The sequence below is a fragment of the Sesamum indicum genome, linkage group LG2 (assembly GCF_000512975.1).
Source record: "Sesamum indicum cultivar Zhongzhi No. 13 linkage group LG2, S_indicum_v1.0, whole genome shotgun sequence".
Taxonomy (NCBI): domain Eukaryota; kingdom Viridiplantae; phylum Streptophyta; class Magnoliopsida; order Lamiales; family Pedaliaceae; genus Sesamum; species Sesamum indicum.
In genome coordinates, this window is record NC_026146.1 from 14,411,360 (window position 1) to 14,429,111 (window position 17,752).

General features: G+C 34.8%; 3 protein-coding genes across 3 annotated transcripts in view; 2 read left to right on the top strand and 1 right to left on the bottom strand.

The window, feature by feature from the left end:
* LOC105156157 (IAA-alanine resistance protein 1) overlaps nt 1–7,706 on the top strand; it is a gene marked incomplete in the record, with an annotated part of 8,032 nt that extends 326 nt beyond the window's left edge. Inside the window, 11 exon segments of the mRNA XM_011072215.2 lie at nt 1–375; nt 949–1,032; nt 1,137–1,186; nt 1,762–1,813; nt 4,544–4,660; nt 5,289–5,572; nt 5,827–5,979; nt 6,065–6,172; nt 7,032–7,133; nt 7,227–7,271; nt 7,361–7,706. Of these exon segments, the coding sequence (XP_011070517.1) occupies nt 60–375; nt 949–1,032; nt 1,137–1,186; nt 1,762–1,813; nt 4,544–4,660; nt 5,289–5,572; nt 5,827–5,979; nt 6,065–6,172; nt 7,032–7,133; nt 7,227–7,271; nt 7,361–7,513 (1,464 nt within the window).
* On the top strand, nt 9,647–10,780 carry LOC105156312 (putative clathrin assembly protein At1g25240). The gene has a single exon (XM_011072409.1). The coding sequence runs from the start codon at nt 9,647–9,649 to the stop codon at nt 10,778–10,780; it is 1,134 nt and encodes a 377-aa protein (XP_011070711.1).
* Nucleotides 13,668–15,880, bottom strand: LOC105156158 (protein BASIC PENTACYSTEINE1-like). The gene is made up of 2 exons (XM_011072216.2): nt 15,724–15,880; nt 13,668–14,819 (listed from the first exon to the last, which is right to left on the bottom strand). The coding sequence occupies exon 2, from the start codon at nt 14,812–14,814 to the stop codon at nt 13,969–13,971; it is 846 nt and encodes a 281-aa protein (XP_011070518.1). The 5' UTR covers nt 14,815–14,819; nt 15,724–15,880; the 3' UTR covers nt 13,668–13,968.

Below are 17,752 nucleotides of genomic sequence, written 5' to 3' on the forward strand. Positions count from 1 at the left end.
TTTTGTGTTTTGAGTTCTTGGGTTGCTTTCCTTTTTGTTTCTGTAATCCAAACGGGTCAATGGGAGGTGTTTCAGATAAGCGGCGGCAGATCTGTTCCTATGGGTTTGGGGTTTTGGTGGTGGTGGGATTTGGGTTCTTTGTGGCCGCAGCTCACCAGTGTAGCCATGGCCACCACCACCACCACCATGATCATTTGCATGATGAGGATGCTGGGTTAATTAAGGAGATGAAACGGCAGCAGGTGCTTCTTCCAGAGGAAATGGCTGAAGAGGAAGATCTGAAGATGATGTGGTCACATGATGATCATGACCATGATTTTGAGCTTGTACATGGAGGGCATAAGCATGGTGGTCATGTGGAGCTTTCTGGGCTTTGTATGTAATTTCTTGTCCTTTTTGGTTGTGGGATTTTTTTCTTTTTCATTTTTTCTATTAAGTTCCCTAGTTTGATATGGTGTTTGTGTTTGTTTAACATAAGTATTTGATTTTGTCATTTTCATGAGCTCCGTTCTTGTGAGATTTTAGGTTAACTAAGCTGGTGTTAACATTACTAAGTAAAGGGTTTTATTTTGTGTTGATTTCTAACTTGGATGACCATGTTTCCTTTTAGTATGGGAATTGCTCCGCATTTGTTTACTGCAGGAGATCTTTTGCTTGGAATGATCACTTTGTGCCATGTAGTTTGGTTGCGACAAACAATCAATCAACTGAGCATGGCTGCAAGTTCTGTACTACTCTGTGTACTTTGACTGAGTTCTTCAGGAACTTGATTGATTTTTTGCTTGTCACATAAAGGGTTAGCATCAATGGCTGCCTGAATTCCGTACATGCTTGGTTATGCTATCTATTTCAGGAAGATCTTCCACTATGAAGTTTTGTTATTATGGTTTGATTTCATTGTGTTAATGATCTATTGTAAACTTTAGTTATCTGTGGATTGTTTGGCAGGGCTCTGGCTCCATGCTATGGCTTGTTCGCTATTGGTTAGCTTGGCTTCGCTGATTTGCCTGATTTTGTTGCCTTTGATATTTAGTGAGTAGCCCAAACGCATTGCTTGCCCTTTTTCTTGGTGCTGGAAAGATGCCAACTCATGCTTATAGCTAACTAACAAAATATTGGGTTTTGGATACCTGCAGTACAGGGGAAGCCATCAAAGACACTTGTTGATTCTTTAGCATTATTTGGGGTTGGATTTTCTTATTCCTCTCTTCACTCTTTCTTATGTACATCCTTTCTAACTTGAGTTTGTAGTTGTTGCCTTTTGCATTCGGCTAGCGTATTTATTAATGTTAGTGGTATCAAATTACTTTTATCTTGCCAAAAGAGCTACTCCAACCTGTTTATTGACACCTTGTCATCTTGTGATGAGTTTTTCAGTTGAAGAAGCTTACTGTAGTGAACTTTTGGACTGAGAGAATTTATGTAATTTCTTTGGTACTTCGCGGGAAAAATGGGATTTCTGAATTCAGAAATTTTTAGTAGTTTCTCTGGAACAAACTGATGATTTTTCTAAGAAATCACTACTTTGAGGAATTATATATTGGTACTTTAGGCCTATTTCAAATCTCAGCGGGATGAACTTCTCCAATATTTTCACTGTGTAAATGAAATTTTGCTTGTTTGCATAGTACTTAACTTCTATTCATTCTTTCTCATTTCAGTTTCTCTAAGAAAAATCGTGGATCACCCTATATTGCAGTCTGCCTATAGAGTTATCTGTAGTTGCTCTGGCCAGATTTCATATGAAGTTTTCTTGTGCAGGCTGGAGCTATGCTGGGTGATGCTTTTCTTCATCAATTGCCACATGCTTTCGGTATGAATGAAAAAGAGATCTCCTCTGCATTTTGTAAACAATCGAAGCTTAAGTTCGTCTGCCTTTGTTGTTTTCCCCTTTTTCCTTGAACACGTTCTGTTCACTGTCTTTTGCTATAATTAAAGTCCTGGAAAGTTGAGACTATGTGTGGTTTCAAGATGGTTAGCCCCAGTTTCTTAAGTCAATACCTGTATTCTTAAACTGGAACGATCTCAACTGCATACTCAATTGTCAATCAGTCTTCTGACAGAGAGATGACATGAAAATCAAATTTCCAGTATTCTGTCCCGTATGAAGCTGTGATATTTTTGGCATAAGCAAAAAGCTAAATTATGAGAGTGTGTTGTAGAGAATGTGAATCGATCAAATAAGAAGAAAAAGAAGTTGAAGGGTATTATGAACATGCGTTTCTTGACCAGATAGGACTCTACTAGATGTGGTTCTTTTTTGCTAGTGCCCACCTCCAATGCAAATAATATAAGATAATTTGAACTCTTGGAAGATTTTAATCTACATTTCTTTTGTGCTTGCCTTGAGGAGAGTCCAAACAGTTGTTCTTCTATTGGGTCATGGCTAGGGATATTTGGTAAATCCTTGCGATTAATCTGGTATGCTATGACTTAAGTTACATAGAGCATGAGTGCTAAACATCAATAATTGAGCTCGGGAGTGGATCAAAGTGTGTATAAAAAATAAACAAAGTAACTACGGCATCTCAAATTGGTTTTCTATTATTGACCCTCATTCCAATTAATGTGATCAGCTTTTTCTTATGGACTTCTAGAATGGTTTTAATAAAATGATTTTTCACTTAGCCCCTTAATTTTTTGGAGTCTGATGAAAGGGAAAATGTTAAGATTATTAAAAAGAAATTCTAGTGGTCAAACTCATTGTCTAGTTTACAACTTCTTTTCCGAAGTCCGTTGTTTTCTTTTTCCCTTACTGTCAAACTTCAGAATTTGTCATAAGGTCATCCCCAATAAATTCCTTCCTGACGTATAATCTTTCGTAACTTTTGAAGCTTTTATTCACGCTTATCATCATCAATAATAGAGTTCTATATACTTTGTTTGTAAGATGATGGCAACGTATGAAACTTTTGTGTCATTTATTGAGATGTGATTTATTTATTATTAGTATGAAAAACAAAAATTTTAAGGTGATGTAAAGTGAAGCTCTCACTTTCCCATGTGCCTATTATAGGTGGAATGAGAGACTCTCCAAGACAAGCAGTCATGTGTATCAATGGAAATTAAGATAGGAGTTTCTTCTTCTGTAACAACAGGGCATCATTTTAAGGTGCATTTAATTAGACATCCAAGTTGCTATTTTTAAGACAATTCTGATATTCTTTTGCATTCATCTTTGGAGGAAGGCCTATTCTTGTAGTGAGTGAAAAAATTGAATACATTTGTTGGCTGGTTATTTTCTAGTGAAACTAAGCATATGAAAGTAGCTTCAAGTCTTTTTCAGCCTCTTAGATTTTGTAGATTAAAGCTAATCACACATCATAGTAAGAGATTCATTCTAATTGGAAAAAATAGATGCTTGATTATTCTAGGAGGATAAAGATATTAAATGGTGAGGATAATGGTGAACTTTCCTCCATGCTAGCAATGACCATTGAGTTCAAGTCACAGTAAATGTGCACCTTTAATAGCTGACTATGCCAGCTGTTGCACCTTGCCTATATCTATGAAGAAATGATCTCATTTTGAATATATAACCAACTAGTTGTATCCTGAGGGTTTGGAAATAATATTATGTGATAGAATTAATGCCTGTCATTCCAGCGTGCATATCATCTCCTGAAGAAGTGCATTATTGTACTTGCATGTTTCTTGCCAGTTGCCACTACGAGAAGTGTTTATGGGATTCTCTACATGTAGCAGAATAAACTTTCTGAAGCATGTTATGTTTAGGCTTTAGCTAAAATGATGTGGAGGTTGTATTTTCTCTTAATGTTGTGTGCCCTGGGCATAAAAATCTCAGATTGCTTTTAAAGTATGCCACAATTAGTACGTTGCATTCTCATTTGTTGGTGTTAACTGTTAGGGGAGCTGGGGGGTGCACTGATGACTGATCATCCTTAACCTGCTTGGGTAGTATTGGTATAAATTCCTAGACTCACTTTCCTTGTTCTGTGATCAAATACTAATTCCTATATGTGAGTGTGTGTGTAAAGAAGATAAGAATTATCAGAAGATGTGTAAGATATTTCTAGCTGTATTGAGTTTCTGCTTCAAGCTATCTGCTCTTTCATTGAGTCTATCTCAAACTGATGCTGTCACAAGATTTTGCACAACTGTCAACTCTTACTTGCTTCAGAACAACTTTACAACCTGTAAGAAAATCTCAAAGGTACTATAACCTTTTGAGAAAATTTATATCCTTGTACTGAACATGTGTTTTCTTGAAAAAAGTCCTAGATGCAAGTTTTATGCATGCCTGAGCAACTTGTAAGCTGTTTTGGAGGTTATGATGAAATTTTTTTCTCTTAATTTGTTATTCCTTGAATACTGTACATGTAGCAGAATTGCAAAATGCCTGGTAGAATTTGCAAGCTATCAACTGTACCATACTATCAAAGGATATCGTTTCCCGTTTCGTTTTGGTAGCTGTCTTGAGCTTGTTTAACTTATGCAACATACACCAATTTGACTGGAGTATCATTCAATTATGAAGATTTGCTATTTCTCATTTTACATGGCTTGAATTTTATGTTTACAGGTGGTGTGCACTCCCACTCACATGATGACCATGATCATCATCACCATGCACAGTTTGGACAGTCACATTCACATTCACATTCCTTAGAGGATCTTTCCATTGGTTTGTCAATCTTGGGTGAGTAAAGTTTGTCAAGACTGCTTCCTAGTTTACTGTAAACATTCTTGTTTGGTGCATCAGCACGCTTGCCTAAAATGCATTACTCTTGCAAAAATTGTTTTTTCACCAGAAAATCAGCTTGTTAAGAGGCAGGATTTGGACCATTTGCAGACTTTCTGTCTGATGAACACTTCTTTATCCCACTTTAAGCTAGCATGTGAAAGGCATGGCTGACTTTGCGAAGCAGCAAGAAACCTTGCAATATTTGGAGAAAACTGAAAGGCATTTCCGAGAAATGATATTGTAACTCTGTATATTGCTTTATCCTTATTTCAGTTCCTGTGTTAGACCTCTCAGAGCAAATTGTTTTACTTAGCATTTTTTTATGTTTCTGGAGATTGGCTAATATATTAAGGAGTTGAATATCATTTCATCACTACGGCGAATTTTTCTCATGATTATTCTGTTCCTTAACTCGCCAACTATATCAATGCAATATAATCCTTTCCTTTGCATTGCTGAATGAAAAATGTGCTTCTTTTTTTCTTTTTCATAAAAATATGTATCCAGACCTCTGTTGTTGATAAATCTTTGTGAAGTTGTATTTCCAAAATGTGAATTCTTATTATGATACTTGCTGTTACAGCTGGAATTGTAGTGTTCCTTATTGTCGAGAAAATTGTGAGGTATGTCGAAGAATTTTCTGGTGGAGAAAATGCTTGGGGTCTTGGTCATCACCACCACCACCACCATCATAAGCACACCAACAAATTGAAAGATGATGGTCATGCACTTGAAAATCATCAGGGACTATCCCATGCTGAGAAAAATGAAAGATTATCAGAAAAGACATCTGAAGAAAAAGATTTGGATAGAGCTGCTGACACGGCTTGCAGTGATAAAACAAGTGAAAAAGATGTTCTGCGGAAGGTAGTAAGAAGTTTGTCTGTTGTGATTACTTGTGTGTACGCATTCTGTTTAGACTTACCTTGATTCTAATGATGCTGGAGAAATGGAAAGGATATTTGTTCATTCTCTTTAACTACAAATATAACCTTAATTCTCTAATATGATTGATCAGTCGATCAAAATGCTTCTTGGTAAATACTGCGCTTAACATATTAAGCATGTGAAAATGGGTTTAGTCTTTGACCTGAAATGTTGTCTGTAATTGTCACTTGCAGCGAAATACTAGCAATAGTTCCAATAAAGATAGAACTGAATCAAGCACCGACAACATCTCCAATGGTAATGTTGAGTCCATTCACAGAAAAGAACCTGTCAAGTCCCAGTCAAATTTGGTGATTGGTTACCTGAACCTCTTCTCAGATGGAGTGGTAGGTCATCTCCAACCTGCTATGCTATCATTACTTATCTGACTATGAGAGAATGATATATCTGCACATGTGTTATCTGGCTCAGCATAATTTCACTGATGGGATGGCTTTGGGAAGTGCATTCCTCCTTTATGGATCAGTTGGTGGGTGGTCAAGAACTCTGTTTTTGCTTGCTCATGAGCTTCCCCAAGAGGTTTGATTTCTGCTCTGCTTTTGTTGCCACTTTTCTAAAGTTATACTAGTACTATGGGTCTGGATCAGTAGAGTATGAAGTGTTCTCTCTGTAGATAGTTTGAATAAGTTTTGCCTGATAATTTGTGATCATGTGCATATGGGTTGCAAATGGCATTTGAATACAAAATTTATTCTCTGATCGGAGGAGCTAATTAGGATACTCATAGGAGATGGTGGAACATATCTTTATTCAATCCGGGTCTTGAAAACTGTATTACAAATTGCTGGTTTGTGCTCTGATGCTATTGAAAGATATGTACCTCTTACGAGAATTATGTTGTAAATAAAGGGTGTGGGATAAGGTGAACCGAAAATTGTCATTAGCAGTGCTCTTAGCCCGTTGGGTCTCATCCTACCTGATATATCTCCTACTCCTCTTTGATAATTTATTGCAGAATACCTGTTTCAATTAACTGAATTGTTTGCATTGCACCAACTATTATAAAATACAACATTGATATTGTAAGTAGGCATCAGTAGTTTTACTTTAATGTCATTACAGATATTGGTGCTAACAGTCGTCTAGTCTATATGCTTTCTTGCGTTGCTAATAAGATCTCTTAACTTCCCAGTTCCTTGGTTCTGAATAAGTGTTGCATTCCTAGATTAGTAGGCTGATGATGGTCTTCTCTTTTCTCTTCAGTCATCGAATGATCGTTCTGAACATGGATTCTCTCTTAAATACTTAAACCTAAATGTGGCATGTCTCATATTCGGATTTGGCTCAATTTCATAACCCAGGGTGGACAACTGTGTAATAGCTTCTTAGTATCTGAAAATGTATAAACTACAACATTTACTATTGCTGGTTTGTGCAGATAGGTGATTTTGGAATTTTGGTGAGATCTGGTTTCAGTGTCTCCAAAGCTCTCTTCTTTAACTTTCTATCTGCACTGCTGGCATTAGCAGGAACTGCTCTGGTTCGTAGACTCTTATGACTGAGAGAAGCTTGTGTTTATCTTTATGTACTTCATGATGGGAATATTACTAATTTGAGCTCTATTGATATACAGGCTTTGATATGGGGAAAAGATCCTGGCCACTCGTCTTGGATTGAGGTGATAGTTCCTTGGTCAAGCAAAAGCACAAATTGTATCTTAGACGCTCTAGTGAATGCTCACCGTCCTGTTTCTGTTCTCTCTTCCAGGGGTTCACTGCTGGTGGTTTTATCTACATCGCCCTTGCTGGCGTGTTGGCTGAGATGAATAATGGCACCTCAGCTTTGAGAAATACAGCAGTCCAAATAATCTCATTGCTGCTTGGTATGGCTGTTGCCCTCTGTATATCTCTTGTAGAATGATTCTCTTTTGCCATCTAAAGTTTTCTCAAGATCAGATTAAAAATGTAACACTCGGAAGTCGCGATCAATGTTGAACTTAAATCATTATAGCAATCATCAAAAGTTGGTTCTGTATGCATATGTACCATTGCCGAATGAGTCCACACTATCCAGAGATGATAGCTGCTGCCACTGCGTAAGCTTATTATCAGCACTTAAGGTGTTTTTTGTCGAAAATAAGATGAAAAGGGTTTTATTTACAATGTTTGTGAAGTGTAGTTAAACTAATTTGAACCAAAAGCTATAAACAGTCCCCTTTTTCCTACCACTTTCTGCAACATATTAATAAAATCGTAAATGTTAAGTTGTTCTTCCAAACATTTTAACTTTTTATTTTTTCCTACTATTTATTCTGTTTTCCAGTTTTGCTATATTTATAAATCTTTTTACAATTTATTTTTACTATAAAAACAGAAGCTAATAACTGTGTAATTCAGATTTTAGTTGAGACCTGACAATTAAATATGAGTTCAAGTTTCATGAACGTCCGTATTGTATATTAAATCAATTAATATCATAAATTTATGTAGGTTGGGACTATCTTAGACCCTGTGATTGATGACCATATTGGCTTTGTCATCAATTAATATTTTCAGGTTATTATGTAATTAATTTTCATGAAAAAAAGGTTGTATTGAAACACCTATATTAATATAAAAAATAATATATATATATATATGTATATATATTTTCGCTTAGTGACTCATGACAACATTATATGATTTTTTTTTGTTGTGTCAATATTTTTTTTTAATTTATTTATTTTAAATATAATTTATTGATTTATATATTTTATTTTTATTTTTGATATATTTTAAAATATAAAAGACTATTTATTATATGTGGTGTGCTATTACGGCTAGTAATTGAATAATAAAAAGAAGGAATACGTCTAAACTGGGTGGAGTACATTAGTTCTCGATATTTAATTTTAACTTCAAAACAGTTGTTATTTTCTTTGACTCACTTCAAATTAGTCTTTTCAATGGGTGTATTTTCATATTACCATATAATATTTTTATTTTTAATTCCTTTTTATTTTCAAATTACAGTTTGGTCCCTCCATAAACTTAGAAAAACATGATTGTATTAATTGAAGAATTTAATATTGGACAATTATTTAGATATTAACTTCATAAATGACATAAAAATACTTATTGTGAATTTGGTTAACTTCTTGAAATTTTCAAATAAAAAGCACTTAAATAAATAGGTAAGAGAAAATAGTTCAAAAAATAAAATATGGCAACAATATTTAAATAAAAAATAAAAAAATGAATATATATGTCGATTAAAATGTTGAAGAATGGGGTGTAAAACTCCTTATAGTAGAGAAGGCTATTCGAATTAGATGGTACATATTTTTACTTTTAACATAATTATATAGGACCTACTCGAATTAGATGCTACACAATTTCATTTTTATATATATAATTATATAGACTTGATCGAAATGATTTGAATTTTTTATTTTAAATTAATAAAACTATGGCTCTTGAAACTTTTAGGTTGACAAAAACTCATTCCCCCCTCTTCTATATGTATACATATATAATTTCAAAGCTTTTTTATATAAAAATTTTTGTGCTAATTTTTATCTCTAACTTATTTATTTCAAGTGTTTTTTTTATTTGAAAAACGTAAGAAATTTGCAAAAATTATATTTTTATATCATTGATGAAATTATTATTTAAATAATTATTCAATTATAAACACTTTTAGTTAAAATAGTTATATTTTTTAAAATATGTGCGAAAAAAATCATTTTAAAAGACTAATTTGAAGTAAATTAAAAAGATAATAATTATTTTAAAATTAAATTTGAACATAAAAAAAGTAAAATAAAATTTGACCCATCTAAATTGGGTAGCGTTGTTTTTGGTGGTCCACCAGTCGTTTTGAAGAGGGACAGATGGGCGCTGACTATGACCATCACCATCACCATCTCCCACCGCAAATCATGTTCTACTTCTCGTTTCCAATATTCCCATAACCATAACTTCACGCACCAATTCGGACAGCAGCAACAACAACAACAACGACAGACAATCGAAACGCAAGAAGATCAGGGCCTCCAGGTGCAGGGCCACCGCGATGAGGCTATGGAAGAGGGCTTCCGGCGCTTTGAAGGACCAAAACAGCATCTGGCAGGCCCAGCTCTCCCGCCGCACCGCCCTCCGCCACCCCGACATCCAGAAGGCCGTCATCCGCTCCACCGCCCACTACCACCTCTCCTTTGACCGCCGCAACATCGACCGCGTTTGTGAGTGGATCCGCATTTCGCCCTGCAACCTCAGGCCGGTTCTCTGGTCCCTTTCCCACCGCATGCACAAGACTAGAAACTGGGTGGTTGCCCTCAAGGGTCTTTACCTCATGCACAACATCACCAACAGCCGTCTCCACTGCGTCAGGCATATTGGCAGGCTCCCCTTTGATCTTTCCGGCTTCAGTGACGGACAAGGCCGGCAGGCGAAGATGTGGCCTTTCAACGCCTTCATCAGAGCTTATTACGCGTTTCTTGATCAGAAATCGGCTGTCATTTGCCAGCAGGCGGAGGAGAAATCAGTTGACGGAGAAGGGTTCTCCATCAGGCATGAGCTCAAGCACCTCCTGAGGTTGCAGTCTTTGATTGACCTGCTCATGCAGATCAGGCCACAGGCCACGGCTGCCTTCATGCCCCTCGTTCTTGACGTCATGGACGGGCTCATAATCGAGATTTACGATCTTTATAGCAAGATTTGCAGAGGGATCGCTATCGTTCTCTTGAATATTTATTCGGGTGGTAAGGCTGAGGCAAGCATGGCGCTCAACGTCGTGCAGAAGGCCATCCAACACGGCGACGATCTCTCTTACTACTTCGAGTTCTGTCAAAAGATCGGAGTCGTGTACGCCTCTCAGTTCCCGGTTATCGATCGGATACCCGAAGAGGGAATTAATGAACTGAAAGAGATAATCAAGAGTTTCGCGGAGGGATCGTATGTGGAAGAATCAAGACAAAATGAAGTCCGTAAAGGGAGTGTTGATCAGGCTGATGAGAAAAACCATACAAGCAGTGAAGAAGAGAAGTATAATTTCTATGGGGATGATGAGTTTAGGACAATAATCACTGACAAATGGGAGAGTTTTGAAGATGATTTCATGTACAAGAATCCCTTTGGAAGCCCTTTTCTGACATACGTACAAGGTAGCAAACATCAAGAAGTCCCGGACATGATCACCTTCTTGTAATTCTTACCTTGGACTATAGCTTCAATTCATCACTGAAAGGCAGTTTTAAGGAGAGAGAGTGAGAGAGTTAGAATAGATGTGAAAATGTGACGCAGGTTGCTGCATGTTTGTGCGAGAGAGTCCTTTTTGTGTTTGATGATCCTCTTCTCCGTGTTGGAAAATTCTCGTCCAAATCAGGTACCATCGAATCGAACTAATTATAGAGTAAGTGTGATATACTTGTAATGTGATTGATCATTTTTTTTAAAATACACATTAATCACATTGCAAGTGTATTGTACCTACCATATAATCGTTTCAGATCCGACTCAAAACCCAATTTGGATTAGAATTTTCGATCTGCGTTTCATACATTGTGGACCACCAATCAATCTTCCTTGTGCATCAAAACTGGAAAAAACCATTCAGGAAAAAGATAGATTAATCATAAGCAAGTGGTTTATATTTGACTCTGGTAGATGATACCATATCACTTCCTTTGAAAATGTACTTGGCTTATTGATTAGAAGATTAGTGCAGCTTCATTGATTTTGTGTTTGAACCAAGTATTTTGTTCAAATCAGGTTTCGTCCATCCAATTATATTATAAATCTTACTGTACTTGTTATATGATTACATTGTACGGGTACTGCAATTTTTGTATAATTAATTTGAATTTGATCAAATTTAACTCAATTTAGAATATTTCTTGAAAAAATTTGCGACCGGCTAATTATTGTAATACATATATTACGTATTGGTCATCGGATTATAGAAATATCATTTGCTTTTATAATTCAGGAGTCGATTGTGTTTGGATCGATGAAATTTTAAAGATTAAGACAGTGAAATAATTCATAGGAGAAGAATTCTTCTCTGACAAATGTAAAGAGTTGGTCATGTCTTAGTTTTGACCTTAGTGCTTCACATGTTGAACTAAACTACAAAAAGTTAAAGATTATTGTTGCATTGACTTTCCCAAATTGAAAACGCGTTTCTGTTTTGTGTGCGATATATTTTCTTTTTTTTTTTTTTAAAAAAACGCGTTTCTGCATATGGAAAATAGGTCTATATTATGAATATGTATTCTTCTGTGCAAATTATATATGTATATATATCCATACACAAAACTAGTAAGTATTTTATATTTTCCACATATATTTAGAACACAAACTATACATGTCAGAATTTTTATTTTTAAAAAATTAAAATCTAATTTTTAGCCTCCATAATCATGTATTTATTTTAAAGTAAAATACTTTCTAGTATTTTTCAAAACTGCAGACCATGTCTAACAAGTCTAATATATTGGATCTCATATCCAATTTTAAGATAAGTTTGGTCGAATTAAATCATTATAAATTTTTGCTGATCGAATCTTGAATTTTGATGGATTCACTTAAAATTCAAATTCTTGTCATCCTAATTTAAATCCAATCTTAATTTTCTTAAATTATATAAAAGTTCATGCTAATAAAGTCTAAAATTATAATTCTTTTCAATTGTTTCAGATGTCCACCCCAAATTCAATTTATGATCATCCCTATTTAAATCTAGCGAGTGCCCGACTGAGCTTATAAGCTTCTCGAAATATTTTATAAGATGTTTCAAAGTTCATAAGTTCTTTAAAAATAAATTAACTTCATCCAATTTCTTGTAAACCATTTTATAATTTTTTTAAGATTTTGTTAGTACTCATTTGTAGCTTTTATGTAATTGACGTTTTCTCTCTAAAGCAAAATTAATCTAATTTATAAGATTTTAAATTCTAATAGTTTGACAATTTTTTTGATTATTATTAGAGTATGAAAATTTTATTTTGCTAAACATTCTAACATCTTATAAACTCTAATATCTTATTTATCCAAATATTTTAAAAACTTATTTTTAAAATAAAATTCACCATTTCTAAACTTATAAAACATTTTATAAAATGTAAAAGCTTATAAGATATTTCAAATAAATTCAGCCAAACACCCACTTAGGTGTGATTGCTTGTGATCTCTTCTCATTTAATCTCCGGAAGAAACGATATGAAATAAATTTGATTGAGATAAACTTCTTTTTTTAGTATATGATTGATAGTCGATATAATGTGTAAAATCTTCTCAATTTCTTTTTGCAAAACGAAAAAAATTCACGAGACGAGATGAGATGAGTTTTATATGAGAAGCAAGCAAAGCAGATTTAATCCTTTTTCAAAGCTCTTAAACAAAGTTCATACTGGGAAATTTCATCTCAACAAACATACCCTTGTATGGTTTCAATGCAACTGTGAAGACTGACAATGTCCTAAACCTTGATGCCAATTTTGGGTTCAAAGACTAACATGCTTGAATGAGGGAAATGAAATAATCGGTTCGAGTTAAGAACCTTTGCAGCATCTCAAACTAGACAAGAATGCTCAAAAGACAGCAGACAATATCATACATTTCCTTGCAGCAGCTGGGAAGATCACACCAGCAAAATATGGACATTCTTGGAGAGTTTAAGTTGTTAGCAAAGATATGTAATTGATTGTTGATATGTAGCAAGCAAAGTTGAGTATGATGTAGAAATGCCAAGGTTCAGCTACATATTTTGCACGTCTAAACCGAGTAACAGTTATGGAGTTGCAGGCAAGATGAATGATCGAACTAGTGATATAGTGCAAGAAAGAAGTAACAGCATGACAACCTCAAAGACAAGTGTAAGAATGACTAAGAGATCTACTGTTTGGTTCTGCTACATTGTTTCTTAAGAATGCAACACAGAAACAAACTAGGAGTGTTGACGAGGAATGACAAGAAATGTCATGGTCAAAATAAAGTAAAAAGAATGAAGGTTTGTAGTATTAAATAAGTAACTATTGAGGGAAAACATAAAAAATATGCAAACAAGTATACATAGATGTCCAAGTTAGCACAACACCACGTAAAGGGAGACATTAATCTCAAAATCATCCATTGACTAGAATAAAAGGAATAATTCATTATCCTATCCTCAATGGCCAGAGGAAAATATTGCTAGCCTATGACATAAACAAAGGAGAATTGATTAATGGATTTGCGAGACCACAATAGTCAAGAATTTCAAACACGTATCGTGAATACGAAAGTTCAAGGGCTACAAAGTACCGAGCAGATAACTGCAAAAGGCCACAGAATATATACATGAAAAACGGACCAGATGCGGTGGCAATCCAGTTGTGGTTGCCCGGAATGTTCAATCTACCTGATAATCACAAACTTGTTGGTACCGTGTTTTGCCCAGTAAGTCCTCAGGTCAATTGGGTTAGCAAAGTTATAGCCTTCTGCGGCAAGTTTTTCCAAGACCTTCTTAAAAGCACCCTGACTCATCTTTCTTCCAGCAATTCTGGCCCCGCGTCTTTTGGTGCTCATTGGCAATGGATACATCGATATAGTTGTGGTGCAGCAAGCAGACTGCCAACCCCCACATCCCCATCTATAACACTGCTGGGGAGTACCAGTACATGAGCAAACAGGAATCGGTATGCCAGTAATATCCATGTCGATTCCATTTATAACAACTTCCACATTCTTCTTTGCTGTTTTTGCACGTTGAACTGAGGGATTACCATTTTCCTTTGGAGCCGGACCTTTTCTAGGCTTTTTACCTTTTGGAGTTTTTGGGGTTGCAGCAGCTTGTCTCTTTTTGGCAGGGCCACCACCTTCCTTCTTAACATTTGGGTCTTCCATGCTTGGTCTTGTCTCTTTCGTGGTGTCAGGTTGGTGCACCATCGTCATGGAATGATGGGTTCCAGAAGGCTCGGCAAGAACAGGATTATAAGGGTTTCCCGGGAACATATGCAAGAACTTTTCCCGGTGATTTATCCAACTATCTCTCACATAGTCCATGTGTGTGACCGGCGGTTCAGTAACCATGCAATCCCGGGGATGGAAAGCACCATTAGCGGAAACCATTACGGGATTATCACGCCCGGATAGGAAAGGTTTTGTGTCTCGGTCTGCCACAGAAGACATGAGCTGGAGACCGAGATGCCCTTTAAGGGGAGGTTCATAGTAACCCCAATTTCTCAGGCTGTCTTCGTCCATTAAAGCTACAGATCAAGGAAAAGGATACTTCATTCGTTAAGTCATCAAAGAACCTCCATTTCGTTTTTCATTAATATGACAGCCGAAAACGTCAAGAAATCCATGGAGTATATAAAATCATCAAGGTAATAAGGTTTTACAAAATACTGCTTTTCCATGAAGTGATCAATATACCAGCAGATCAAGAAACCAAAAAATTGCTGTTGTTTACAATATAACGATAATGCGGGCATGTGAAATCAGCCAAACAGAGCAGCATTGAGAACCATGACCTTGCAACAGTCATCTAAACTCAAATCAACATAGAATTTCAATTCCGAGTCTTCAAAATATTTACTACTAATAACTATTTCGGGTGAATCGGAGAACTATAACATCGTATTGTAAAGAAGTTCAGAATTAATAGTATGAAAAGACCATCGGAAAACTGAAACAGCCATAAGATCTAAAACATAAAGGGAAACAAGATTAACTTTTTCTTCGTCTCTTTGAAGCCCGAAAAGTAAAATAAACCGAAAAATGACAAATCAAACAGATCCCTTCTAACTTGAAGAAACCCATGAAGGAAAGATGCAGCAATTATCGATAAAATTAAGAAAACACCCGTGAAAGCCAAGATTCCTCTAAAAAAGATTCAATCTTTGACATTTTGGAACAGATCTGAAACACAAATTCACACAATAACAGATCTGCAACAACAATTAGAAGGGCAACGAAACAGAGCAAATCAGAACATCCACCGCATGCAGAGAGATATATATTCAAACTTTTAATCACATAAAATATTCCACATAAAGATAGGAGAGACGGAGAGAGAAAAGCCCAGATAATATATTTTGAGAGAGAGAGAAAGTGAGAAGGAGGGAGAGAGAGAGAAGAGAGAAGAGAGAAGAGAGAGAGAGAACTTACTTGTGGGTAAACAGCTCTTTTAGGTTTTTTTCCTTCTGGAGAGAGAGGAGAGAGGAGAGAGGAGAGAGAATTGAGAGAGAAGAGAGAGAAGAGAGAGAAGATAGAAACCAGAGAGAGAGAGAGAGAGAGAGAGAGAGAGGCCCTCTAAAATTGAGTTTTCATCAAATAGATTTCTACATTTAATAAAAAAAACAAATCTTTGACGCAAATTATATATTTATTAAACTTTGTTGCGCTATAAATATTATTGCTTTTGCTTTCCTCTCTTTCTCATTTATTTCAACTCTATGAAAAAAAAACTCACATAACTCCTTTCTCTTCACTTTCTATAAACTCTTTTTACTATAAACACAACATAATTTATTATTCTTTCTTTAACAAAATAGCAAATAACATTTTCAACTCAAATTCTTATGGAAATAACTAATCTCCCTTTTTATATATATAACACTTAGACCCTTTACAAATTATATTTTCTTTTCAAAAAGTTTTAAGAAATTATACTTACACCCCTTATAAAATTCACTGTTTATACTTGATCCCCTTTCGTTAGAATTTAGACAAAAAACCTCAATGTTATCAAAAAAATTATATTTAGTCAATTTTATCCCTCATTTAACAATCCCGTATAAGAATTTTGTACTTATTAAGAGAAAAAATATAATAATATTAATCGCACTCGCCATATATATATTATATTAATTTATCCCTTTATAAGTAAAATATATATATGAGAATATTAAATTAAGGGCAAAAGATAAAAATTTATGTAATCTTTATTTTGCTAATTTCAATATTTTCCTTCCAAATTCTAATATAAGGGGATCATGTGTAATCAGAAATTTTATGGAGGTATCAAAACTTTTTCAGAAAAAAGTGTAAGTTCACATATTTTTTGCGGTCTAAGTGTAATTAATTCTATATAATATGATGATAGAAATTAATATCATCTATGTAAAACTATATTCTTATTAGTAGTAGTATATATGCTATTTAAAAGATGCAAAATAGAAATAATAACTTTATTTTGTATATGTTCACACAAATTTTGAGTGTGCAAAAAGATATTACAAGTTTGGAAAATATAAATAAATTAATTCATGAACTTAAAGTAAGATGTTACAATATGTGGAAAGCATAGCTGGGAATGGAGATTATTCCCTGATATTTTTCTCAAGTTCGATTTAAAGTCTGAAAGCTTGTTTTGCTGCTTAATTTCCTCTAGATTTGTGGTAGAATTATGGATTATTTTGAAATTTGGTGCCAAGACTTGATTGTTTTGACGCCATGAAAGATGTAAAATCTTTGTTGTTGCAAGATTTCGTTGTGACTGGAAGCATAGAACTTGATTAGTTTTGTGTGTATGGACGTGTTGTATGTTTAGAGTTGGCTTGTCGTCTAACTTGACTGCATGTCTGACTTGACTTATTGTGTGATGTCTTGTTTGGCTTGTCATATGACTTGTTGTCTTCTCGTCTAACTTGATTTTTTATCTGAAATTATTGAAAAACATCAGTCGGAAACTCCTGCCATGATTGCTTTATGAGGTGGCTCCCCATGATTTAATCGGCATTATTTCTTTAATCAAAAGATGAAATCTAAATATTTACTTCTTTTTTTTTATTTTTTAACCTCAGAATTACTTCTACCGAATGTGAACACCACAAACCTTTTGGTGGATCACCCAGGGGCCATACTTAAACATGTATTCGCTTAATTGGGCAATCAAAATAAAGAAATAGTTTTATACTTCATTTGTGGCCAATCCATTTAGGAAAAAGGGGATTTAAAATGAGCTATTTTGAGATTTGGATAATTACAAATACTCTCTCATTATTTGAAAAATTATCAATATTCTTTAATTTTAATAATCGTCTAATAAATAATTCAGTCTGTTAGTCTTCATTAGATTTTTATCCAAATTTTTGTGGTAAATCTACCAAAATGCCTTTGTGGACCACGAATTATAATTTTTTTTATTCTTTAAAATATTTTTAAAAATTTTTATGGACTAAGTGGATAAATTTTT